The sequence below is a fragment of the Lagenorhynchus albirostris genome, chromosome X, assembly GCF_949774975.1.
Source record: "Lagenorhynchus albirostris chromosome X, mLagAlb1.1, whole genome shotgun sequence".
In the NCBI taxonomy this organism is placed as follows: Eukaryota; Metazoa; Chordata; class Mammalia; order Artiodactyla; family Delphinidae; genus Lagenorhynchus; species Lagenorhynchus albirostris.
In genome coordinates this window covers 98,899,160-98,918,320 of record NC_083116.1, presented here as the reverse complement: position 1 = coordinate 98,918,320, position 19,161 = coordinate 98,899,160, and the positions used below count along the sequence as shown (strand labels likewise).

The 19,161-nt window shown below is 39.9% G+C and overlaps 1 protein-coding gene across 2 annotated transcripts; it reads right to left on the bottom strand.

The window, feature by feature from the left end:
- Window positions 1-7,549: 7,549 nt before the first annotated feature.
- On the bottom strand, window positions 7,550-18,181 carry DYNLT3 (dynein light chain Tctex-type 3). 2 transcript variants are annotated; one of them, XM_060137144.1, is made up of 5 exons: window positions 18,073-18,181; window positions 15,577-15,618; window positions 10,426-10,549; window positions 9,691-9,768; window positions 7,550-9,401 (listed from the first exon to the last, which is right to left on the bottom strand). In XM_060137144.1, exons 1-5 carry the CDS (start codon window positions 18,100-18,102, stop codon window positions 9,325-9,327), a joined length of 351 nt encoding a protein of 116 aa, XP_059993127.1. In that variant the 5' UTR covers window positions 18,103-18,181; the 3' UTR covers window positions 7,550-9,324. The 2 variants fall into 2 exon arrangements, with proteins under 2 accessions (XP_059993127.1, XP_059993129.1); XM_060137146.1 differs by lacking the exon at window positions 7,550-9,401 and adding an exon at window positions 9,473-9,557.
- Between the last annotated feature and the right edge of the window lie 980 nt (window positions 18,182-19,161).

The window sequence follows — 19,161 nt, the reverse complement described above, 5'->3', positions numbered from 1 at the left end:
AATTTGCTTTTACAAATAGTATTGCAAGGAAAATGTTTGTTTTTATCCATTCATGTTATTATTTCTGTTGTATAGATGTTAAGAACTGTGTTCATGGGATATAACACTTAAAAAACTGATAGATGTTGCCAAAGTGCCCTCCCAAAAGAGCATACTGATTCACAGAACAGTAGTTCTGTGGTAACTCTCTAGTTAGTATTATCAAGGGTGCAAGAATAATAGCTGCTCCCAGACATACTGCGTTGGCCTTAAGGCCAGACAACAGCTGACTTAATTTTCTTCCCCTTGCCTGTTGACCATGTGTAGAACGATCACAGTGCCCGAGCACATCAGGCGAACGGTGGAGGAGACTGGGATAGGGTGGGAGGGGAAGGTAGAGGCTGGTAGACCATGAAATTGAGGCAGACTAATGACCCATGGGCCACATTAACCCACGGACATGTTTTCTTTGGCCTGTACAAGGTTAGGCTACACAGTGTTTAAAAAAATAAATCGGAATCAGTGACAAGTGTTAAGGGAGCAGTGCTTCATCCCCACTCATGTTGGGATTTCATATGAAAGGGATTTCACATGGTTCTCCATGTGGAGAATCATCAATTCACAGAGCATTCCTGATCTTTCTTTACTCTCTCACTCATTCCCGCCTTGGGAAGTGGAGTGGCTTCTTCTTACCTTCCTCTTTATTGATTCATCAGAGAGTATGTTTCTGCTTATGACTGGGTGGTAACTCTAATTCTGGGGGTCAATATTAAAAAGACCAGTTTCCCTCAGTTCCATTCTCCAACGGAAGGGTGATTTTTAAAAAAAATTTTTTTTATTGAAGTATAGTTGATTTACAACATTGTATTAGTTTCTGGTGTACAGCAAAGCGATTCAGTTATACATATCCGTATATTTTATATATATATTCTTTTTCATATTCTTTTCCATTATGGTTTATTACAGGATATTGACTAGAGTTCCCTGTGCTATACAGTAGGTCTTTGTTCTTTATCTATTTTCTATATAGTAGTCTGTATCTGCTAATCCCAAACTCCTAATTTATCCCTCCCCTTCCCTCTTTCTCCTTTGGTAACTATAAGTTTGTTTTCTATGTCTGTAAGTCTGTTTCTGTTTTGTAAATACATTTGTATCATATTTTAGATTCCACATATAAGCGATATCATATGGTATTTGTCTTTCTCAGAAAGGTGATACTTTTTAAAAAAATTTTTTTATTGGGGTATAGTTGTTTTACAATGTTGTGTTAGTTTCTACTGTACAGCAAAGTGGAGTCCCCTGTGCTATACAGCAGGTTCTTATTAGTTATCTATTTTATACATATTAGTGTATACATGTCAGTCCCAATCTCCCAATTCATCCCACCACCCTCCCCCCACTTTCCCCCCTTGGTGTCCATATGTTTGTTCTCTACATCTGTGTCTCTATTCCTGCCTTGCAAACCGGTTAATCTGTACCATTTTTCTAGATTCCACATATATGCGTTAATGTACAATATTTGTTTTTCTCAGAAAGCTGATACTTCGATTTTAACCTGTCTTTCTCCTTGCCTCTTAATTTGTTCAGAACTCAGGAAGGGAAGAGGTGTACTATTTATGAGACCCCCTAGGTCCAAACACCAATGCTGAAAAGAACTGAGGTTTTGAAATTGAGACTTCACACCATGTAAATATGTTACATGGTGAAAGGACTTTGCAGGTGTGATTAGATTAAAGATCTTGGGATGGGAGATCATCCTGGGTGGGCCCAATGTAATCACAAGGGTCCTAATAAAGGGAAGGATAGAGGCAGGAGGCTCAGAGTCAAAGGAGGAGATGACAGAAGCAGAGGTCAAAGAGGAAAGAGATTTGAAATTGCTACATTTCTGGCTTTGAAGGTGGAACCACTAACCAAGAAATGTCGGTAACCTCTAGAAGCTAGAAAAGGCAAGAAAATGAATGCTCACCTAGAGCCTCCAGAAGGAATGCAGCGCTGCTTAAACTTTGACATTAGTCCAGTAAGACTGTTGTGGCATTTTGACCTCTAACGCTTACTGTAAGAGACTAAATTCATGTTGTTTCAGGCCACCAAGTTTAAGCAGCAACAGAAAACTAATACAAAAGTTAACAAGAAAGTAAAGTATTTCTTTTTTCTTAATTGAAGTGTAGTTGATTTACAATGTTGTGTTAATTTCTGCTGTACAGCAAAGTGACTCAGTTATGCATTTATACAGTCTCTATTCTTTTCCATTACGGTTTATCCCAGGATACTAAATATAGTTCCCTGTGCTATACAGTAGGATCTTGTTGTTTATCCACTCTGTATGTAATAGTTTGCATCTATTAACCCCAAACTCCCACTCTATCCCTTCCCCACTGCCCCTCCCCCTTGGCAACCACAAGTCTGTTCACTATGTCTGTGAGTCCATTTCTGTTTCGTAGATAGGCTCATTTGTGCCATATTTTAGATTCCACATATGAGCGATATCATATGGTATTTGTCTTTCTCTTTCTGACTTGAAAGTAAAGTATTTCTTATATCCATATCTATCCCAAACAGGAAAACAGAAACTAGATCAAGATGACTATCTATTTCAGTAATTACGTGAGAGGATTTCTTTGTGGGAGTGTAGTGGGCATTGTTGATTACTTACCAGCATCCAATAGTCACCTCACCTTTCATACCATGTGACCCAGCAATTACATTCCTAGGCATATACCCGAGAGAGATGAAAACATATGTCCACATAGAAACTTGTTCACAAATGTTCATAGCAGCATTTTTCAGAAGAGTGAAAAATGAGAAATAATCCAAATGTCCACTGACTGATAAACAGATAAATAACTATAAAAAGTACCCTGATTTTTACTGAAATATTTAGCCCTCTTCCATATCTCTGATATACTTTAGGGAACACTAACACTTCTTTGGTCTAAGTGTAATTCTCTCCTTGCTACAATGAATCATTCAGAAGCTCAAATTTAAGAGAGTCAAGGCATAGAATTTTCCAGATTAAGAGATCAACTCATTACAGAAGAGCTTGGCTTTTCTGGCAACTCACTTTTTCTCTTTTATTATGTCTCTATCCAGTGGTATATCATGGGCAATGGTGGGAGTGGTCTTCCCTGGGTGCAAGCAATAAGAGGGCACATTGTAGAGAATTTATAGACAATAAAACCGACCAAAAGTTGATCTGCTTTTTTATGTTCTTTTATATGAAATTGTCTTTAGTCCATCTTCATTTTTTAAAAATTTATTTATTTTTATTTTATTTATTTTTGGCTGCATTGGGTCTTCATTGCTGCGTGTGGGCTTTCTCTAGTTGCAGCGAGCGGGAGCTACTCTTTGTTGCGGTGCACGGGCTCCTCATTGCAGTGGCTTCTCTTTGTTGCGGAGCATGGGCGCTAGGTGTGTGGGCTTCAGTAGGTGCAGCACGTGGGCTCAGCAGTTGTGGCCTGCGGCCTCAGTAGTTGTAGCTTGCGAACTGTAGAGCGCAGGCTCAGTAGTTGTGGCACACGGGCTTAGCTGCTCGGCGGCATGTGGGATCTTCCTGCATCAGGGCTCAAACCCATGTCCCCTGCATTGGCAGGCAGATTCTTAACCACTACGCCACCAGGGAAGCCCCCATCTTCATTTTTTAATTGAAAGTTTTATTGATATCATTATAAATTCACATACAGTCGTAAAAAATAGTAGAGAGAAATCTCCTGTATCCTTTTCCCAATTTCCCCCAATGGAAACATTTTCCAAACCTCTACTGCAATATCACAACTAGGATATTGACATTGATAAATCCACCCACCTTATTCAGATTTCCCCAATTTTACTTGTACTCGTTTGTGTGTATTTAGTTCTACCCAATTTTATAATGTGTAAGTTTGTGTATCTACCACCAAAGCCAAGATACTGAACAGTTCCAATACCGCAAGGATTCATGTTGGCTTTTTATAACCACCCCCCCTCCCTCCTGCCCCCTTCCCTCCTTCCCCCTCCACTATCTCCAACCTCATTTTTTAAGCTTTTGTTTTAAACACGTCATATAAATGGAATCATACAGTATTCTTTTAGGATTGGCTTTTTCACTCAGCGTAATTCTCTGGAGATTCATACAACTTCTTGTGTGTGTGTTTTCTGAGTAATAGTCCACGTATGTACCACAGTTTGTTAAAGCATTCACCCATTGATGGTCAAAGTGATTTCCAGTTTTTTGCTGTTACTAATAACACTGCTATGAACGTTTGTGTACAGGTTTTTGTTCTGTTTTTTTTAATCACCCTATGCTGGTGATTCTAAGCCATCTACCAGACCATTCCCATCAACCAGCTCCCTGCCTAACACACCACTCTCTCTGCCACATTTGCTGCTGACACCATTCTCAACACTGCTGCTGGTGTCGCTGGTACTGGAAGTTTGGTCTGTCTTCCCTGGATTGGAGGGTGGTAGCGAGAGGAGAGGGCAGCTGTGATGACAGTTCTGCTAATAAGAAAACTTGGATGAGTCCTTGACGAGACTTCTGCTTTTCTTTTTCTCTCCCCCCGTTTTCTCCTATTGAATAATGCTCTCCTAATTCTCTGATCCAAAATTCAGAGAGAACTATCAATACTTTGCTGGCTTAATGTATCCCAGCCACCTTATGGATTAAAAATCAATCTATGGATAAACCATCACTGGGTCAGGTGCTCATACCTAGTGCAATATGTAGCCATTCCTGGGTAAAGAACATCTACTTCCCCAAACTGTGGGGTAGGGTCATTTCATCTGTGGGCTGTGCAGTTTCGTGTGTGTGTGTGTGTGTGTGTGTGTGTGTGAGTGATTTCTAAGAGGAGGCATTGAATGGGCGACTGCCATGTCCAGTATGCATGGGTGATTCTCTGGGTAGAATAGAGTCCATTCTAGCCACAAGAAAAGCAAAAATCAGTAAATAACAAAACATTAACCTTTTTATAATAACGTTCCTTTAACTAAGGTTGTAAAATGATCTCCAATATAATAAGATATAAAATTATCTGTAAACTTGTGAAAAGTTAGGTGATATACATCAAAAAAGGAATACTTTAGTTTTGGAGAAGTTGATTTGTAGCCCTTCTTTCTTTTAATAAGGAGAGTATAGGTTTGGTTTACTGGTAAGGCCTCTGAGTCCAAGATAATGAAAACATAACATATAAAAGTGCTTTGTGTTCCATTGTTTATAACTGAGAACAACAAAAAGAAAAAAGTTCTCAAATTATTAAGGTATAATTTTTTAAGTGGCTAGGAAACACCTCTTACTCTAATACAGGGGTTGTTAAACTATGACCAGCCTGCCACCTGTTTTTGTAAATAAAGTTTTATTGGAACACAGTCGTGCCCATTCATTTACATACTGTCCTGGGCTGTTTTCAAACTACAACAGCATACTTGAGTAGTTGCAAAGGCCTATAATGTCTCAGATATTTACTTTTTGGCCCTTTACAGAACAAGTTTGCTTTAATTTAATTATTCAGAGACCACTACTCTAATCCTCATCATTTTGGGTGGTATTCTATATGAGCATTAACCGTGAAAGCCTATGTTAGCTCATGCAGCTTAATCCAAATTCCTAGCCTACAAAATTACAGGTTAAGGAAAGGTTGGTACATGATACAATCTTAATTTTCACTAGGAATGAAAATAACAGAACTTTCATTGAGTAATAATACTGCCTCATGTAAAACTCTGCCTTGAGAAACCCAGACTGAAATATCTCAAGTTAGAAGTGGGCATACATAAAAATATCTAAAAAGACACAGCATTCAGTAAAATAAGAAGGTTTATTTTGGCATGAAGAAAGTTGAATATACATTACTGGATAAGCCCAGGCATCAAATTCCCTGACCTGGTTAGGCAGAACTGCAAAGAAACTTCCCCATATAGGCTTCACCGTTAAAGCATCCCAGAGTGGGGATAGTTGCCCACATTTTGTGTCCTATAGGGAAGATACATACCATCCCGGTGGTACTGTGAGTGTCTGTACAAAGTTCCCGCTTCATCTCTGAGATCCTTAGAAACCATTTTGGGAAGAGATACTCTTTATGAAGCAGTTAGGGGCCATCTCTAATTAGGCCTGGATTGTCAATATATCCTACATATCCAAGGATGACATGGGGTGACATTGACTGGGACCACAGTGAGAAATACAGGATTTGCAATTAGACAAGGTGGGCTAGAATCTCCTGGACCACTGAGGTTAATGTACATTGATGGTGGCTATCTAAATCTTGTAAAGGCTGAATGCTTAAGATCCTTTTATAGGGAATTTAGTAAATATGCAAAGGTCAATTTTACTGAATTATTAGACATTGAAACTATAAGCCTCTTTAGCCACAAGTATAGCTCCACCTTCTAGATTATAAAACAAGTTCCCCTTGGGTAGACTGTAGCACATGGAGTGAAATTTTCAATTCATCTCTCAAACTTTGCTTTGCAGGCTTCCCTGGTGGCGCAGTGGTTGAGAGTCTGCCTGCCGATGCAGGGGATGCGGGTTCATGCCGCGGAGCGGCTGGGCCCGTGAGCCATGGCCGCTGAGCCTGCGCATCCGGAGCCTGTGCTCCACAACGGGAGAGGCCGCAACAGTGAGAGGCCCGCATACCGCAAAAAATAAAAAAATTTAAAAAAAAAGACCTAGTTCCTTTGCTACAAAAAAAATCACAGATTTTTCTCCCGCTTTTAAAAAACTGTTATTAAGGATAGACAAGGTTTTTTACTCAAGCTTTAAAAATATAATCCGCAGCATCGTAAGATTACCTTTAAAATGTGATGATGACTGTAGGTGGTGAAAATGCTTTCAGTGACTCATAATTAGATAACATCCAACGTGGAAAGAAGAGCAAAAAAGTACTTTTTACCACAGAAAATGTAATGAGATGTTGCCATCATTTAGGGCTGTATACAGGTACTTTACAAACATAAAATTATAGCTTTACAAAAATCCGTTAGTACTTACATCTGAATACCCTAACTTTACATACTTAAAGTCTTTAATTAAAAACAGAAAAAACAGCAACAACTTGATTGAAAGTTGACAAATAGGACAAAATTCCTTGCCAAAAAATAGTTATTAAAGCTAATAAATAGTTATAGAATATATTTTATACTGCCTTTTTTTTTTCTTTTTTTTCTTTTTGGCGGTACGCGGGCCTCTCACTGTTGTGGCCTCTCCCGTTGCGGAGCACAGGCTCCGGACGCGCAGGCTCAGCGGCCATGGCTCACGGGCCCAGCCGCTCCGCGGCATGTGGGATCTTCCCGGACCGGGGCACGAACCCGCGTCCCCTGCATCGGCAGGCGGACTCTCAACCACTGCGCCACCAGGGAAGCCCATATACTGCTTTTTAAAATAACTTTTTATTAAAAATAATAAAAGGCATGAAATAGGAGCTGTTATTTATGTTGTAATGGTCAACACTGGGTTCGGGTTGCTATTTTAATGGCATTTATTCTGTACAATGTATCTATGTGGTCTAACATTCATTTCTCTTCCTCATTCCTGTTATTTAGAATTTCTTAAAGACAATGCCATTTCTTTAACTATTCAGTGAACATCCAGAAGCAAACGTACAGTGCAGGAAGATAATCTTTATTACATTTTAACTAGAAACAGAACAGACAGCAAGTTCACGAGGTATTTTTGATTATTATTCTTTTAAAATCAGGCTTCAATAACAATAATCAAAAGCAAGCCTTAACCGCACAGATGTATTTTGGTCACTATTATAATCTTCAAGGCACAAAAGCCAGCAGCGTAAACTAACATAAAGGTAATGACTGATAAATTTTGACGTGCCCAAAATGTAGATCGCTGCATTAAACTCCATCCTTGTATTTTCTTCATCTTCTTCTTACACACTGAACAATTATTGTTACTCAGCAAAATATCAAACATGCACATAGTATTCCTAGAAGAATACTATCTTAATATTGTCAACATTAGGCTTTTCTTTCCCCCCAGAATTCAATGAATCATGGTTCCACTCCCTATATATATTAGTGTTAGTGGTAATATGCAAAATTGACTTTGTTTTCAAGGTTAAATAGCAAATTGACTTCGCATTTGGTGGCCAGCTGTGTACTCTAATTTTTCATCTTTTATTTTCTTAATAAATTTAACTATATTTCATAAGCCCTGAGATATTCAATAACCTGCTAATGATTGTATACGTTTTATACTTTACCCCACTCAATTTGAACCTCACATAATAAGTATTTAAAGTTATTTACAGATGATTGTAACTAAAGCAATGACAAAATTTACTACTTGTGTATTATACTGCTAATAAGGCCTTTAACTAAGAGTTGCATATTTTATGCATTTTTTTGCTTGTTAGGAGCAATTCTTAAAATTACATCTATAATTCTGTCAGCAATAAGTGCTTTTCATTTGCTTACTTCTACCTGGATAACCAGATTCACTTTTTTCCTCTCTTGTAAAACAACACTTTTTTTTTGTCTTCCCAAACATAAATGTCAGTTGTCCAACTGAATAGGTACCAAAAGAAACTTAGAATTTGAACAGCATATTGATAACTATAATTAGCAGAGAAATAGCTCATAACAGACATTCAGTAAATGTTTGTAACACATGGAATGAATGAAGTGTAAGGCAGCTGTTAGAGTCATATACTTTTCATCATACACTGTAACTAATTTTGTTTACCTTACCTGATTTAATTCACCTTCAAATGTAAATAAGAATTTGAAATTTAAAAAGCTGATTTAAGGGAATTCCCCGGCGGTCCAGTGGTTAGGACTCTGCACGTTCACTGCCAAGGGTGCGAGTTTAATCCCTGGTCAGGGAACTAAGAACCCACAAGCTGCGTGGCACGGCCAAAAAGAAAAAGAATGGAATTACTTTCCACTAAATCATATGTACAACTAAGAAGGAGAAATAAAAAACTAAGAAGTGTTAACTAATTATTATCATTTTCTCCACATTTTTCCTTGCAGTATTTTTGTTCATATATTTATCCCTGTTAACTTTTCTAGCTGAAAGAGAATTTAATTATCTGAATGGTTTTCCCCATCTTCTTAGGTACATATTATTAGTGAAAAGCCAGTGTAAATATAAGGTTGTATTTTCATGTCATGCCATATTTCTGTATTTGTTTTTTGCTAATGTTGAGGTTTTCCTATTCAAATGATGCTGTATGGAATATGAGATAATCTGCCAACTTCCTATGAGATTGCTTGCTTGCACTATTCAGTTTTTGTTGATAGTTTTGAAGCATATTGCACACTTGTCATCTAGCACACGAATAAGTAACTGTTACTCTTTTTAGAAAGCATACAGTGACAAATTCTTGTTAATGGTTTTGGCCGAACATTTTTAGCCTGTTACAGGACAATAGCAATGGCAAAGACATTGACAATACAGTTCATGGTTCGGTTTTCCCATCTTACAGTACAGGTTCCTGAAAACACACAACAAAAGGACGTTGAAATACCAGCAAAACATCAGAATTACCAGGAAAAAATATATATATACATTTTTCATAGGTTTTAATATCACATTTCCTGCAATCTGTTCAATCGTCATATTTCCTATTTGTCTGACGGCATACTTGTCACTAGGTACAAAGCAATTCTGTTGATAAAGTCTTGTGGGAATCTAATTAGAGATAAATAAGGATTCGATAACAAGTACACTATTTGACTTTGCTAGAAGTTGGATTTTGTTTGAATCAGCTTAAAGTCTCTTACCATCAGATGTGGTGTCCCAAAAACATGAGCTGGCTGTGTGAAAGCCATATGCACTCCTCTGGACCACCGCACAGGTCACTAAAAATAAAGTTGCACAGTAAGAACACTTACAAACGAAGGAAAACGTATCTGAGTGTTTGAGTTCGGAGCTCTAAAAGCTATAAAAATAACAGAAAACAAAGCATTCAGCGAATGGATTGAAAAAAATAAGTCTCTCATCTTGATTATTTACCAGCACGATTCTGACCCCACTGGGTCCAGTCTGTTTGCTGCCCAGTGCCATAACCAATGGTGACGGCACTGCAGGAAAAATCTGGGCGAAATTATGTGCCTTGTCCCATGGGCATAATTCAGACACAAAAACAAAGAAAATATTCCACTTTACAAGTATTGTGTGGTACTTCACAGTCCTACACGTAAGGAGGCATGGCACTGATGAAAGGAAGACAGTAGGGCTGAGGGAATCTCACTGAAGATAACCGATGCAAATGTAAAGGATGATGCTACCAAGGCAAGTAGATGGTTGGCAGGAGCTCACACTGCTTTTGAGTTGTGAAAGATCTCCATCTGTTAGGTATTATCACAGATTATTTTTGTGATGAATAAGTCAGAAGTCCTTCACCCCCTATTAGTATCCAACTTGAGTGTCTCTCATTCATTTACATTCTGTAAATTCAGAGAAAAACCACAGGAACAAAGGTGAGCAAACTAGTGAAGAAGGACACCGATACTTACCAATATACTTATAAGCTTTTCCCAGCTTAACCAGATGTGCTAAGGATTGTTCCACTATGCTTGCGGTCCATTGGTTGATGTTGTTATGATTATAATCTTCACCTCCCAAGACCCCATCTATACACTAAAAGGGCAGAGGACAATTAAACAAAGTATACACATATCACATCAAAAAATTTATTCAAAACATAAAATACACTTATAACCTAATAAAACATCTTACAAGATATGCATCTGTTAAGTATTTATTATGCATCATCTCTAACTGTTGTAGAATTTTCAAAGCATTTCCGCATGCGTCATCTCACTCTGTGAGATATTACAGGCCATATAAAGATAAATGTGACATGGCCTCTACTGTAAAGAACTTAACGGTCTAGCAGAGAAGCTAATAAAAGAACTCTATAATACAAGGAAGACTAATCAAGGGTGGTAAGTCATTATGGGGTGGTGGAGATTTTAAAAGGGTGATATCAATTGGTTAAAGAATGGCTTTGAAACAGCTGGGATTTGAACTAGGTTTCAGATGCTAGAAACAAAGGATGAGACCAACTTAAAAATATATTTCTCATGTACAATAATTATATCCTATTTCATATTATGTAACTGCTTAGCTATCAAACAACAAGCACACCTGCCACTAAAAGTAAATCATCAACAAACGCTAGTTTTTAGGCACTCTAAAAAGAGAAAGTTAATTTTCCACGGTGTTTACGTGCATCCACTTCTGATGCTTGATTAAGAGTACCGGTTTAGTATCACAGTCTTAGGTTTTAAGGTCACCTCAGCCACCCCGTGTGACCTTCTACAAGTGACTTAATCTCTTGAAACCCCTTATTTTCCTAATCTTTAAAGTAGGGATAACAGCCTCATCAAGTTGTTGTGAGGATGGGGTGAGATAAGGAAAGCCGTGTGCTCAAACACAGTGACTGCCACAGAGTAAACACATAAGTAATGACAGATATTATTACATCATTATAATTATTGCTGCTGTTATCTTATTTTTTCCAGTTTTATTGAGATATAATTGACATACAACATTGTGTCAGTTTAAGGTGTACAATGTGATGATTTGACACGTCATATTGTGAAATGATTGCCACAATAAGGTTAGTTAACACATTCACTTCCTCACATACTTACCTTTTGTTTGTGTGTGTGTGTGTGTGTATTGAGAACATTTAAAATCTACTTTCAGCAACCTTCAAGTATACAATACAGTACTGTTAACTATAATTATCATGGTGTATATTAGATCCTCAGAACTTATTCATCTTATAACTAGAAGTTTGTACTCTTTGACCGACATTTTCCCCACCCCATGGCAACCACCATTCTACTCTGTTTCTATGAGTTTGGATTTTTTTAGATTCCACATATTGGTCCGATCATACAGTATTTGTCTTTCTCTGACTTATTTTGCTGCTATTATTTTTTTATTCAAGTGATAGAGCCTGGAGAATAAAGCACTCATTCAATTCATTTCTAGAATCCAGCTTAGTAAGACAGACACACACGTGCACGTTGCAGCTTTCATTTACTACAACTGGACTATAGTAGAGGCACTAATTAATATGGAATCTTAAGCTGAATAGTATAAACTCTTCACTAATCATAAAACGCAAAAAGAGAAATTAAATATAGAGGGGTTGAAGAAAGTAACAACGTACCTCAAATTACTCTCCTAGAATGTAACATGAAGAGTTAGGAGGGTCAGTGGCCCAAGGATCACGGGGACAAAGATTAATCCTGACTTTACCATACCCAAGCTGACGGCCTTTGGGAAACCTCTTCCTCTCCCTAGACTGCTGTACCTTAATGGGAAACTACCAGCCCTTGTTTACTTTCAGGTTATCTAATAGGACTGCTTCAAGTTCTGCTCCAAACAACAGAAATATCAGGGGCCTGTGGATGCCACTGTAAATAGCCCTGCTAATTACTATTAATTAACATTTAGCCTTCTTCATTACCACTTAACCAGGAGGCCCACTAGATAATGAGGTCCTTAACCTGCTCTATATTCCCAGGGCCAAACTCAGAACTCGGGCAGGGAGCAGGCACTCAATACATGTTTGTTGTTGAAGTAATACTGGCTTTGATATACTCTCTGGGCATCCTGAATCAAATATACTTTAGATTAAGCACCAAGTTAATTCCATTTGTAACTCACTTTTTATATGAAAATTTGTGGGCAAATTCTATTACTGACAATAAATATAACATGCATATCACCAGTAAGTGAGTGGCTCTAAGACTTCAGCAGGAAAAATATATTAGCATAGGGGCTCAGAGGAAGGACTCTAAGAAAATAAGGAGATCAGCAAAAGATAAGAAAAACAGAAATGCCTGCTGAAACTGTATAATCATCGGGGAAGTGCTGAAATGTTTTCAAATAGTGCTCGCGCTCTCTCTCTCTCTCTCTCTCTCCCCGCCCCCCATCACCTTTCAAATACCTCAGTGGCAAAGACAGTTGGCTCATGGGAAGAGAGGGGGAGGGAAGAGGATACACAGGTACCTGAAAGCCAGCTGTGGCAAACCTGAGATGTCTTTCGAGTCTCATATTTTATATGAAAATTTCAAATGAAGCTTGCTTTTGACTCCATAATGTATCAGTTTGTTTTCATTTGAAAATGGTGTTAAATTATTTATATTACTTAACTCCCTCTTGCAAGTATAGAAGTAAAATTGATGCTCTAAAATGCACCCAGTGGGGACTTCCCTGATGGTCCAGCGGTTGAGAATCCATCTTGCAATGCAGGCGACACCGGTTCGATCCCTGGTCGGGAAACTAAGATCCCACATGCCGCGGGGCGACTAAGCCCGCGCGCCACAATGAAAGATCCCACGTGCCGCAACTAAGACCCGACACAGCCTAAATAAATAAATAATTTTTTTTAATAAAAAAAAATGTACCCAGTGGCTTCTAGGACCTCCTAGCCACCACTCAATATGGGTATCTCATTTTAAGAAGCATGGTTCTTTTAACTGAACAAACCATCAAAGTAACCCATGCACATGGGTTTAAAAATCCAACAGAACAGAAGAGCTTACAATGAAAAATAAGAATCCCCTCCCCACCCTTTCCCATCCCCAGCCCCCTTCCACAGAAGAAACACTTTTAGGGTACAACTGTTTTTTTCTCTCTTAAGGGTCACTCACATATCTAAATAATGTTTATATCACTATTTCTTGATTTATGAATTCTAGACAACATCCCTAGAGCTCCTGCTATGACAGATGAAAATTTAGTTCCCTAGGACCACCTGCCACCTCCTTCCCCCCCTCCCCAAATCCCTCAATATAATGGATTTGCTATTTTTACTTCAATATATTTACACTATTAGGAGCATGTTTCTTTTCTACTCCGGATGTTTCCTTCCACGCAGAGGATTTTTTCCTTATCATCCCTGGCCTCTCGTCCCACCTGTTATTATTCCTCCCCATGGAGGTGGAGTGAGCTACTGGTTGGTACCTTTCTCATCTGGGAGGGCCAATCTCCCAAATGCCTTGGACTTGGCTATTTGGTTTCTCCTTCCCTCTTCACCCAGAGCAACGAAAGGCACCAGCCTGGTTGAGTGTTTCTCTCTGCTGACTCTAACTTTCCCTTGGATGCCTCTTCCAAGGTCTGAACTGAACAGGTAGGGAGTTAGCAAAACAAGCTCCAATCTCCAACTCAGTTTTTATCAATAATAAAGGTGATATTTGGTTCTCTTTCTACTAACTCTTTGGTCTTTTCATATGGTTCATAATGTGGGTAAAGAAGAAGGTACTATTTAAAAGATTCCTCCAATACCCCAGCATCCTTTGTTTCATGTTCCATCCACCAAGGACAGTCTCTCTTGACTTTCCACTTCGAAGCTGTTATCACTCCTGCCCTCCCATGACCTCCATCCCTTCTTCCACCCCCCCCCATTGCCCTCATTTGTGCTTTTGCATTGTCAAGGTATCGAAAACATTTGCATTTTGTTATAATAATGATATATTCCTGGCTACAAAGTTCTAATACATGATTTTGAACTATTAAAATATGGCGGGATTTTCAGGTGCCTATCCAGCTCTCTCAGACCTCACGTTGATCCTAGTTTCACGAGGCCAGCCCTGGGTGAGTTCCGGGTGAGCTCGTGCCCTAAGCATTCAGGCAGGTGAGGCATCGTCTCAGGACTGAGATGGTGCTCAGTGCCCAGAGGGCCAGCCAATCGAGCCAAGCCTAAAGGTAGTTGGGGCCTGCTGCTAGGACACAGGCCGCAACAGCCATGCCCACAATACAAGCCTACCTTCCGGGCCAGCTTATTTTTTTCTAGGATTTGGCACAGTTAAAAATGACTCAGGACTATTAAAAGTGTTCATAAATACCTTACCCACAGTTCGTCTGTATGTGATACCACTAGAATAATTAAAGTTCCTCTGCCAACACTGAGTCCCAAAGGGAACTTCCTGTCTATTTGCCTAACACGAGGACCACATATCATATTTCAAATATTTTTCTGAAGAATTTGATTTACCGTCATATCAGTGTCTAAAAGATACTAAGTGATTGCTTTTCCAATCTGTGTGTGTGTGTGCGCGGCCGTGCCATGAGGCATGCAGGATCTTTGTTCCCCGACCAGGGATCGAACCTGTGCATTGGGAGTGCAGAGTCTTAACAACTGGAAGTTCCTATTTTTCCAGTTATATTGGGCAAAAAAAAAGCATACAATAACCAAAGCAGATATTTCTAGGGTCTTTTATTTACTTGATATATATATACACACACACACACACACATATATGTATGTATATACTATAATTATATGTTTATTATACTATACATATAATTTACCTATATACTTTTAGGGCATTAACATTTAAAAGAATATTTGGCCCCATTGGAATAAAAGTTCTTTTATTCAAAAGACAGAGAATCAGTTTAGAAAACAGCAAGCCAGTTTTCTAGATCAATATTTAAATATCCCTTTCAGGGTAAGCCCCAAGATGCCTGACAGCATCCAACACAACAAACATAGAAGCACCCCTATAAAGAATTAGTGAATAAATATGAAAAATCTTGCTTTAATACTAAGGTTTCTAACTTTGTGCTGTAAGTCAAAATACAGCTTTTTAAAATTTCAACCAATGCATCAATCTTCAAGATGAACAAGATATGTAACTCACCTCTTTAACGATATTGTGGGCTTCATCAGCATTGAAGCCGACCTAAAGATGGAAAACAAAAGATAAAGTTGTTTTCAATACAGACTTCCTTTTCCTGGTAGCTATGATGCTACACAGAATAACCTAGGCTGGCCTAGACAGGTTTTAGTGACAGGAGACCACAGTGAAAAGGGGCATTAAGTCTACTGAGGCTACTAATCCCACCTTGATCATCTTTAAAATCACAAAATGCTTTCCCCACCTACCTCCATGGAGATCTTGACTGATTAGTTCTGAAGCAGAGCCTGGGCAACTATGTTTTTTTAAAAAGTGCTTTACTCATATAACACTACTATATATAAAACAGATAATCAACAAGGACCTACTGTATAGCACAGGGAATTCTACTCAATACTCTGTAATAATCTATATGGGACAAGAATCTGAAAAAGAATAGATATGTGTATATGTATAACTGAATCACTTTGCTGTACACCTGAAACTAACACAACACTGTAAATCAACTATACTCCAATATAAAATAAAAAAATTTTAAATAGATATGGACAGCACAAGAAAAAAAAAAGTGCTTTACTGGTGATTCTGAGGAACACCAGAGATTGAGGATCATTGGATTGTAAAGCTCAGGAAATAGGAGGTGGGTATAAGGATGTGTTATCAGTACACAGGAAATAGTTGCAGCTAAGTGAGAATGAGGGGGAGTGAGAAAAGAATGCTGAATAGGTAAGTTTCAAGTTTGTTTTTAACTTATGCTTGGCAAAAATGTGGCTTTTCTGAGTTAAAGGTTATGAAAATACTTGATCATTCCAAATTAATGTCACTTTATAACATATAAATAATACGTTAGACCTATAATCTATATAGACCTATAATATAACAGGTCTGGCAACTTAGTCTTCCCTGTGGAGTGGCTTGATACAATCTTGAGTTAAAAGCAACCATGAATGACAAGGAAATGTCCTAGAGTCAAGAACTAGGCTACGTGATAAGATTGCAATCTAAACCAAAGCACTTCAGGTAGTACATGATTTGTTTCCATAGAGACGTTTTTAGGTGCTGTATGACATCAGCATGTTTGTAAATCCCACTATACAACAAAACAGTTCAAAAACCAAGTAAATTCTGAAAATAAGTACCATCTTGAGTACAGATTTAAAATATTTTCAACTCATTTAATTACACCAGATAATTCCCCAACAACAAAGGAATAAAAATACCCTAAATAATCAGAAATATCATGAAAACAGGTGTCACAACTGCCCCTATTAAAATGGTCATTTTACCTTCAAATAAGGTCCTTATCTATTTTCAAAAGTGGTCTACAAATTAAATGGGATGTCCATTCCACTTCAATTTGGAAGGTCACCCGATAATCAGGTTGTACTGGGTGGCCATGGTAACGCATGTAATTTTCTTTTTAAATATAGGTATTTAGGGGGTACTGCAGTACAGAACCTCTTAGGAGTCAGCAGACTAGTGCTTCTTGAGGGTGAAATTGCTTGTGCTTCAATTTCTAAAATGAGAATACTTTACCACTAACCTTGAGGTGTGTATGCCACCTGCAGCATAGAAGTAATGAATTTAAATGTGGTCTTAGCTTCTGCAGAAGCCCACATCCTAGAGATGAATGGTTCAGAAGCCCCTTTCAGGGGTCTAATGATACACCATTTTATGCTGCACCTCCACCACGTGCCTGCCTACTTTTATTTCACCGCACCATTCACCTGTGGCTACCACTGGACAGAAGATGTCTTTGTTTATACTGCCCTGTCACGGGTTATCCTGGGATCCAACAGGCCTCATCCTCATCGTGGTTAAAGTGAAGCCAGAGTTGTAGTTGTGTAGTCAGAGGTCTGGGTTCAAATGGAGCATCTGTCATTCCTGGCAGTTCTAACTTTGGGCAAGTCACTTAGCCGCCATGAAAGTCAGAGTCCCCCATCAGTAACAGGAAGATGACAGATGACATCACGGGATTCTGGTGAGGTTTCGGGAAGCCTGAGTCAGTAAGCAAGGGTTCCTTAATCCATAAGGCGCCTCCTTCCAAACCACCCAGACGAGAGTGCCCGGGAGCGGGACCGGCTCTGCCACCAGGGCCTCGCTTGGCGGGGATGCGGCACCTGCTTTGGGACACCAAGGGGCGGAGGAAGCAGCCAGGAAGACCGGTTCCCGAGGCCCGCCCTGCAGACTGGCGGCTCCCTCCACCCCATCCCTACCCCACGCACCCCGAGTCAGGCCTTCCACCCCTCGGCCCCGACCTCACTGCCAGCCCCCTGTGCTCCCAGCAGCCCCTGCCACCCCGACTCTCAGCCCACCCTCAGGCCCTCGGGGTGGGGAGCCGAGGATGGGCGGGGCGGATCCCGGGCCCCGAGGAGAGGACCCGGGCTCGGAGGACGCCGCACCCCAACTCTCGGGGCCGCCGGGTGCCGGGAGACCACCCGGCCAAGACTAAGCGCCAAGGCGGACGGGGGTCGCTCGCGGGCGGTGAAGGGGCGGTACCTCGTCGCAGGGGCGATGGTACTCCTCCATGGTGGCGCCAGCTCTCCTAGGGGGCTGAGGGATGGGCAGGTCTAGCTACGCGGCCGCGTACTGGCCCCGGGGAGGCCCCGCCCCCCGGTTATGGCCCGGGGCGTTCCCCACGCAGGCCCCGCCTTTGCGTCACAGCGTTACCACCTTCCTGCCCTCCCCACCCCTCCACCCCCCCACCCCCGCTCCGACTCCCATCCCACCCTCCCGCAGGATTCCTGCGACTGGAAGTGACTCTCTGTTACCTCCAACCTTTCTGGAAACCAGGGTTGGGTGTTAAAAAGCTGGGATTTGTGCCGGTGTGGGTCAGATGGGGTGACCTAGCGTCAGTCCGTCTAAACTCTGCAGTATTTATGAGTGCCCACTGCCATGGTTATTTGCACGTATTCGTGCATCATCATCCAGCAAATAAGTGTAGTGAACGCAATGCTGAACAAGCTGCTTTGATTTGTCTTCTTACTAGCTATGTCACTTGGAAAAATTAACCTCCCACAGCCTCAGTTTTCTCGTATGAAAACAAAATTACACCTATTTCATGGCTGGTTGTGAGGATCAAACGAGATGCTGTATGTACTCCAACTCCTGAAGCAGATGCTCTTACACCCCTCCTCCTCCATGACTATGTAAAAGAAACCAAAAAACAAAAGAACTTTAATTTGTAGGAGAGAAGGTACAAATATACTAAATCAAATTATAAATATTAGCAGAATAATGGTTACCTTTATTTAAAAATTACGAAGTTTCAGATAATCCTAAGGATTTTCTCATTTAAACCTGTGAGAACGCAGCAGGTTTGGTTCTGTTACCATCATCCCATCTTTCAAGATGAAACTGAGGTACAGAGTTTATTTGCCAAAGGTCATATATCCAGTAAGTAGTAGAAGAAGGATTTAAACTTAAGGAGGCTGATAGCAGCTAGCAGCACCCAAGTTCTCAATCACTGTATTAGTTTCCTACTGCTGCTGTAACAAATTATCATAAATTTAGTGGCTTAAAGCAGCACAAATTTATTGTTTTACAGTACTAGAGGTCAGAAATCTAAAGTGAGTCTGCAGGAGTACG

Bases quoted from the DNA above. Each gene is read 5' to 3' on its own strand.
- DYNLT3 (XM_060137144.1), bottom strand. From the start codon at position 18,102: ATGGAGGAGTACCATCGCCCCTGCGACGAG. The intron at 10,550-15,576 runs GTGAGTTACATA...CTGCCCTTTTAG, and splicing joins CCCACAATATCGTTAAAGAG to TGTATAGATGGGGTCTTGGG. The intron at 9,769-10,425 runs GTAAGTATCGGT...CTTTATTTTTAG, and splicing joins AAAAGCTTATAAGTATATTG to TGACCTGTGCGGTGGTCCAG.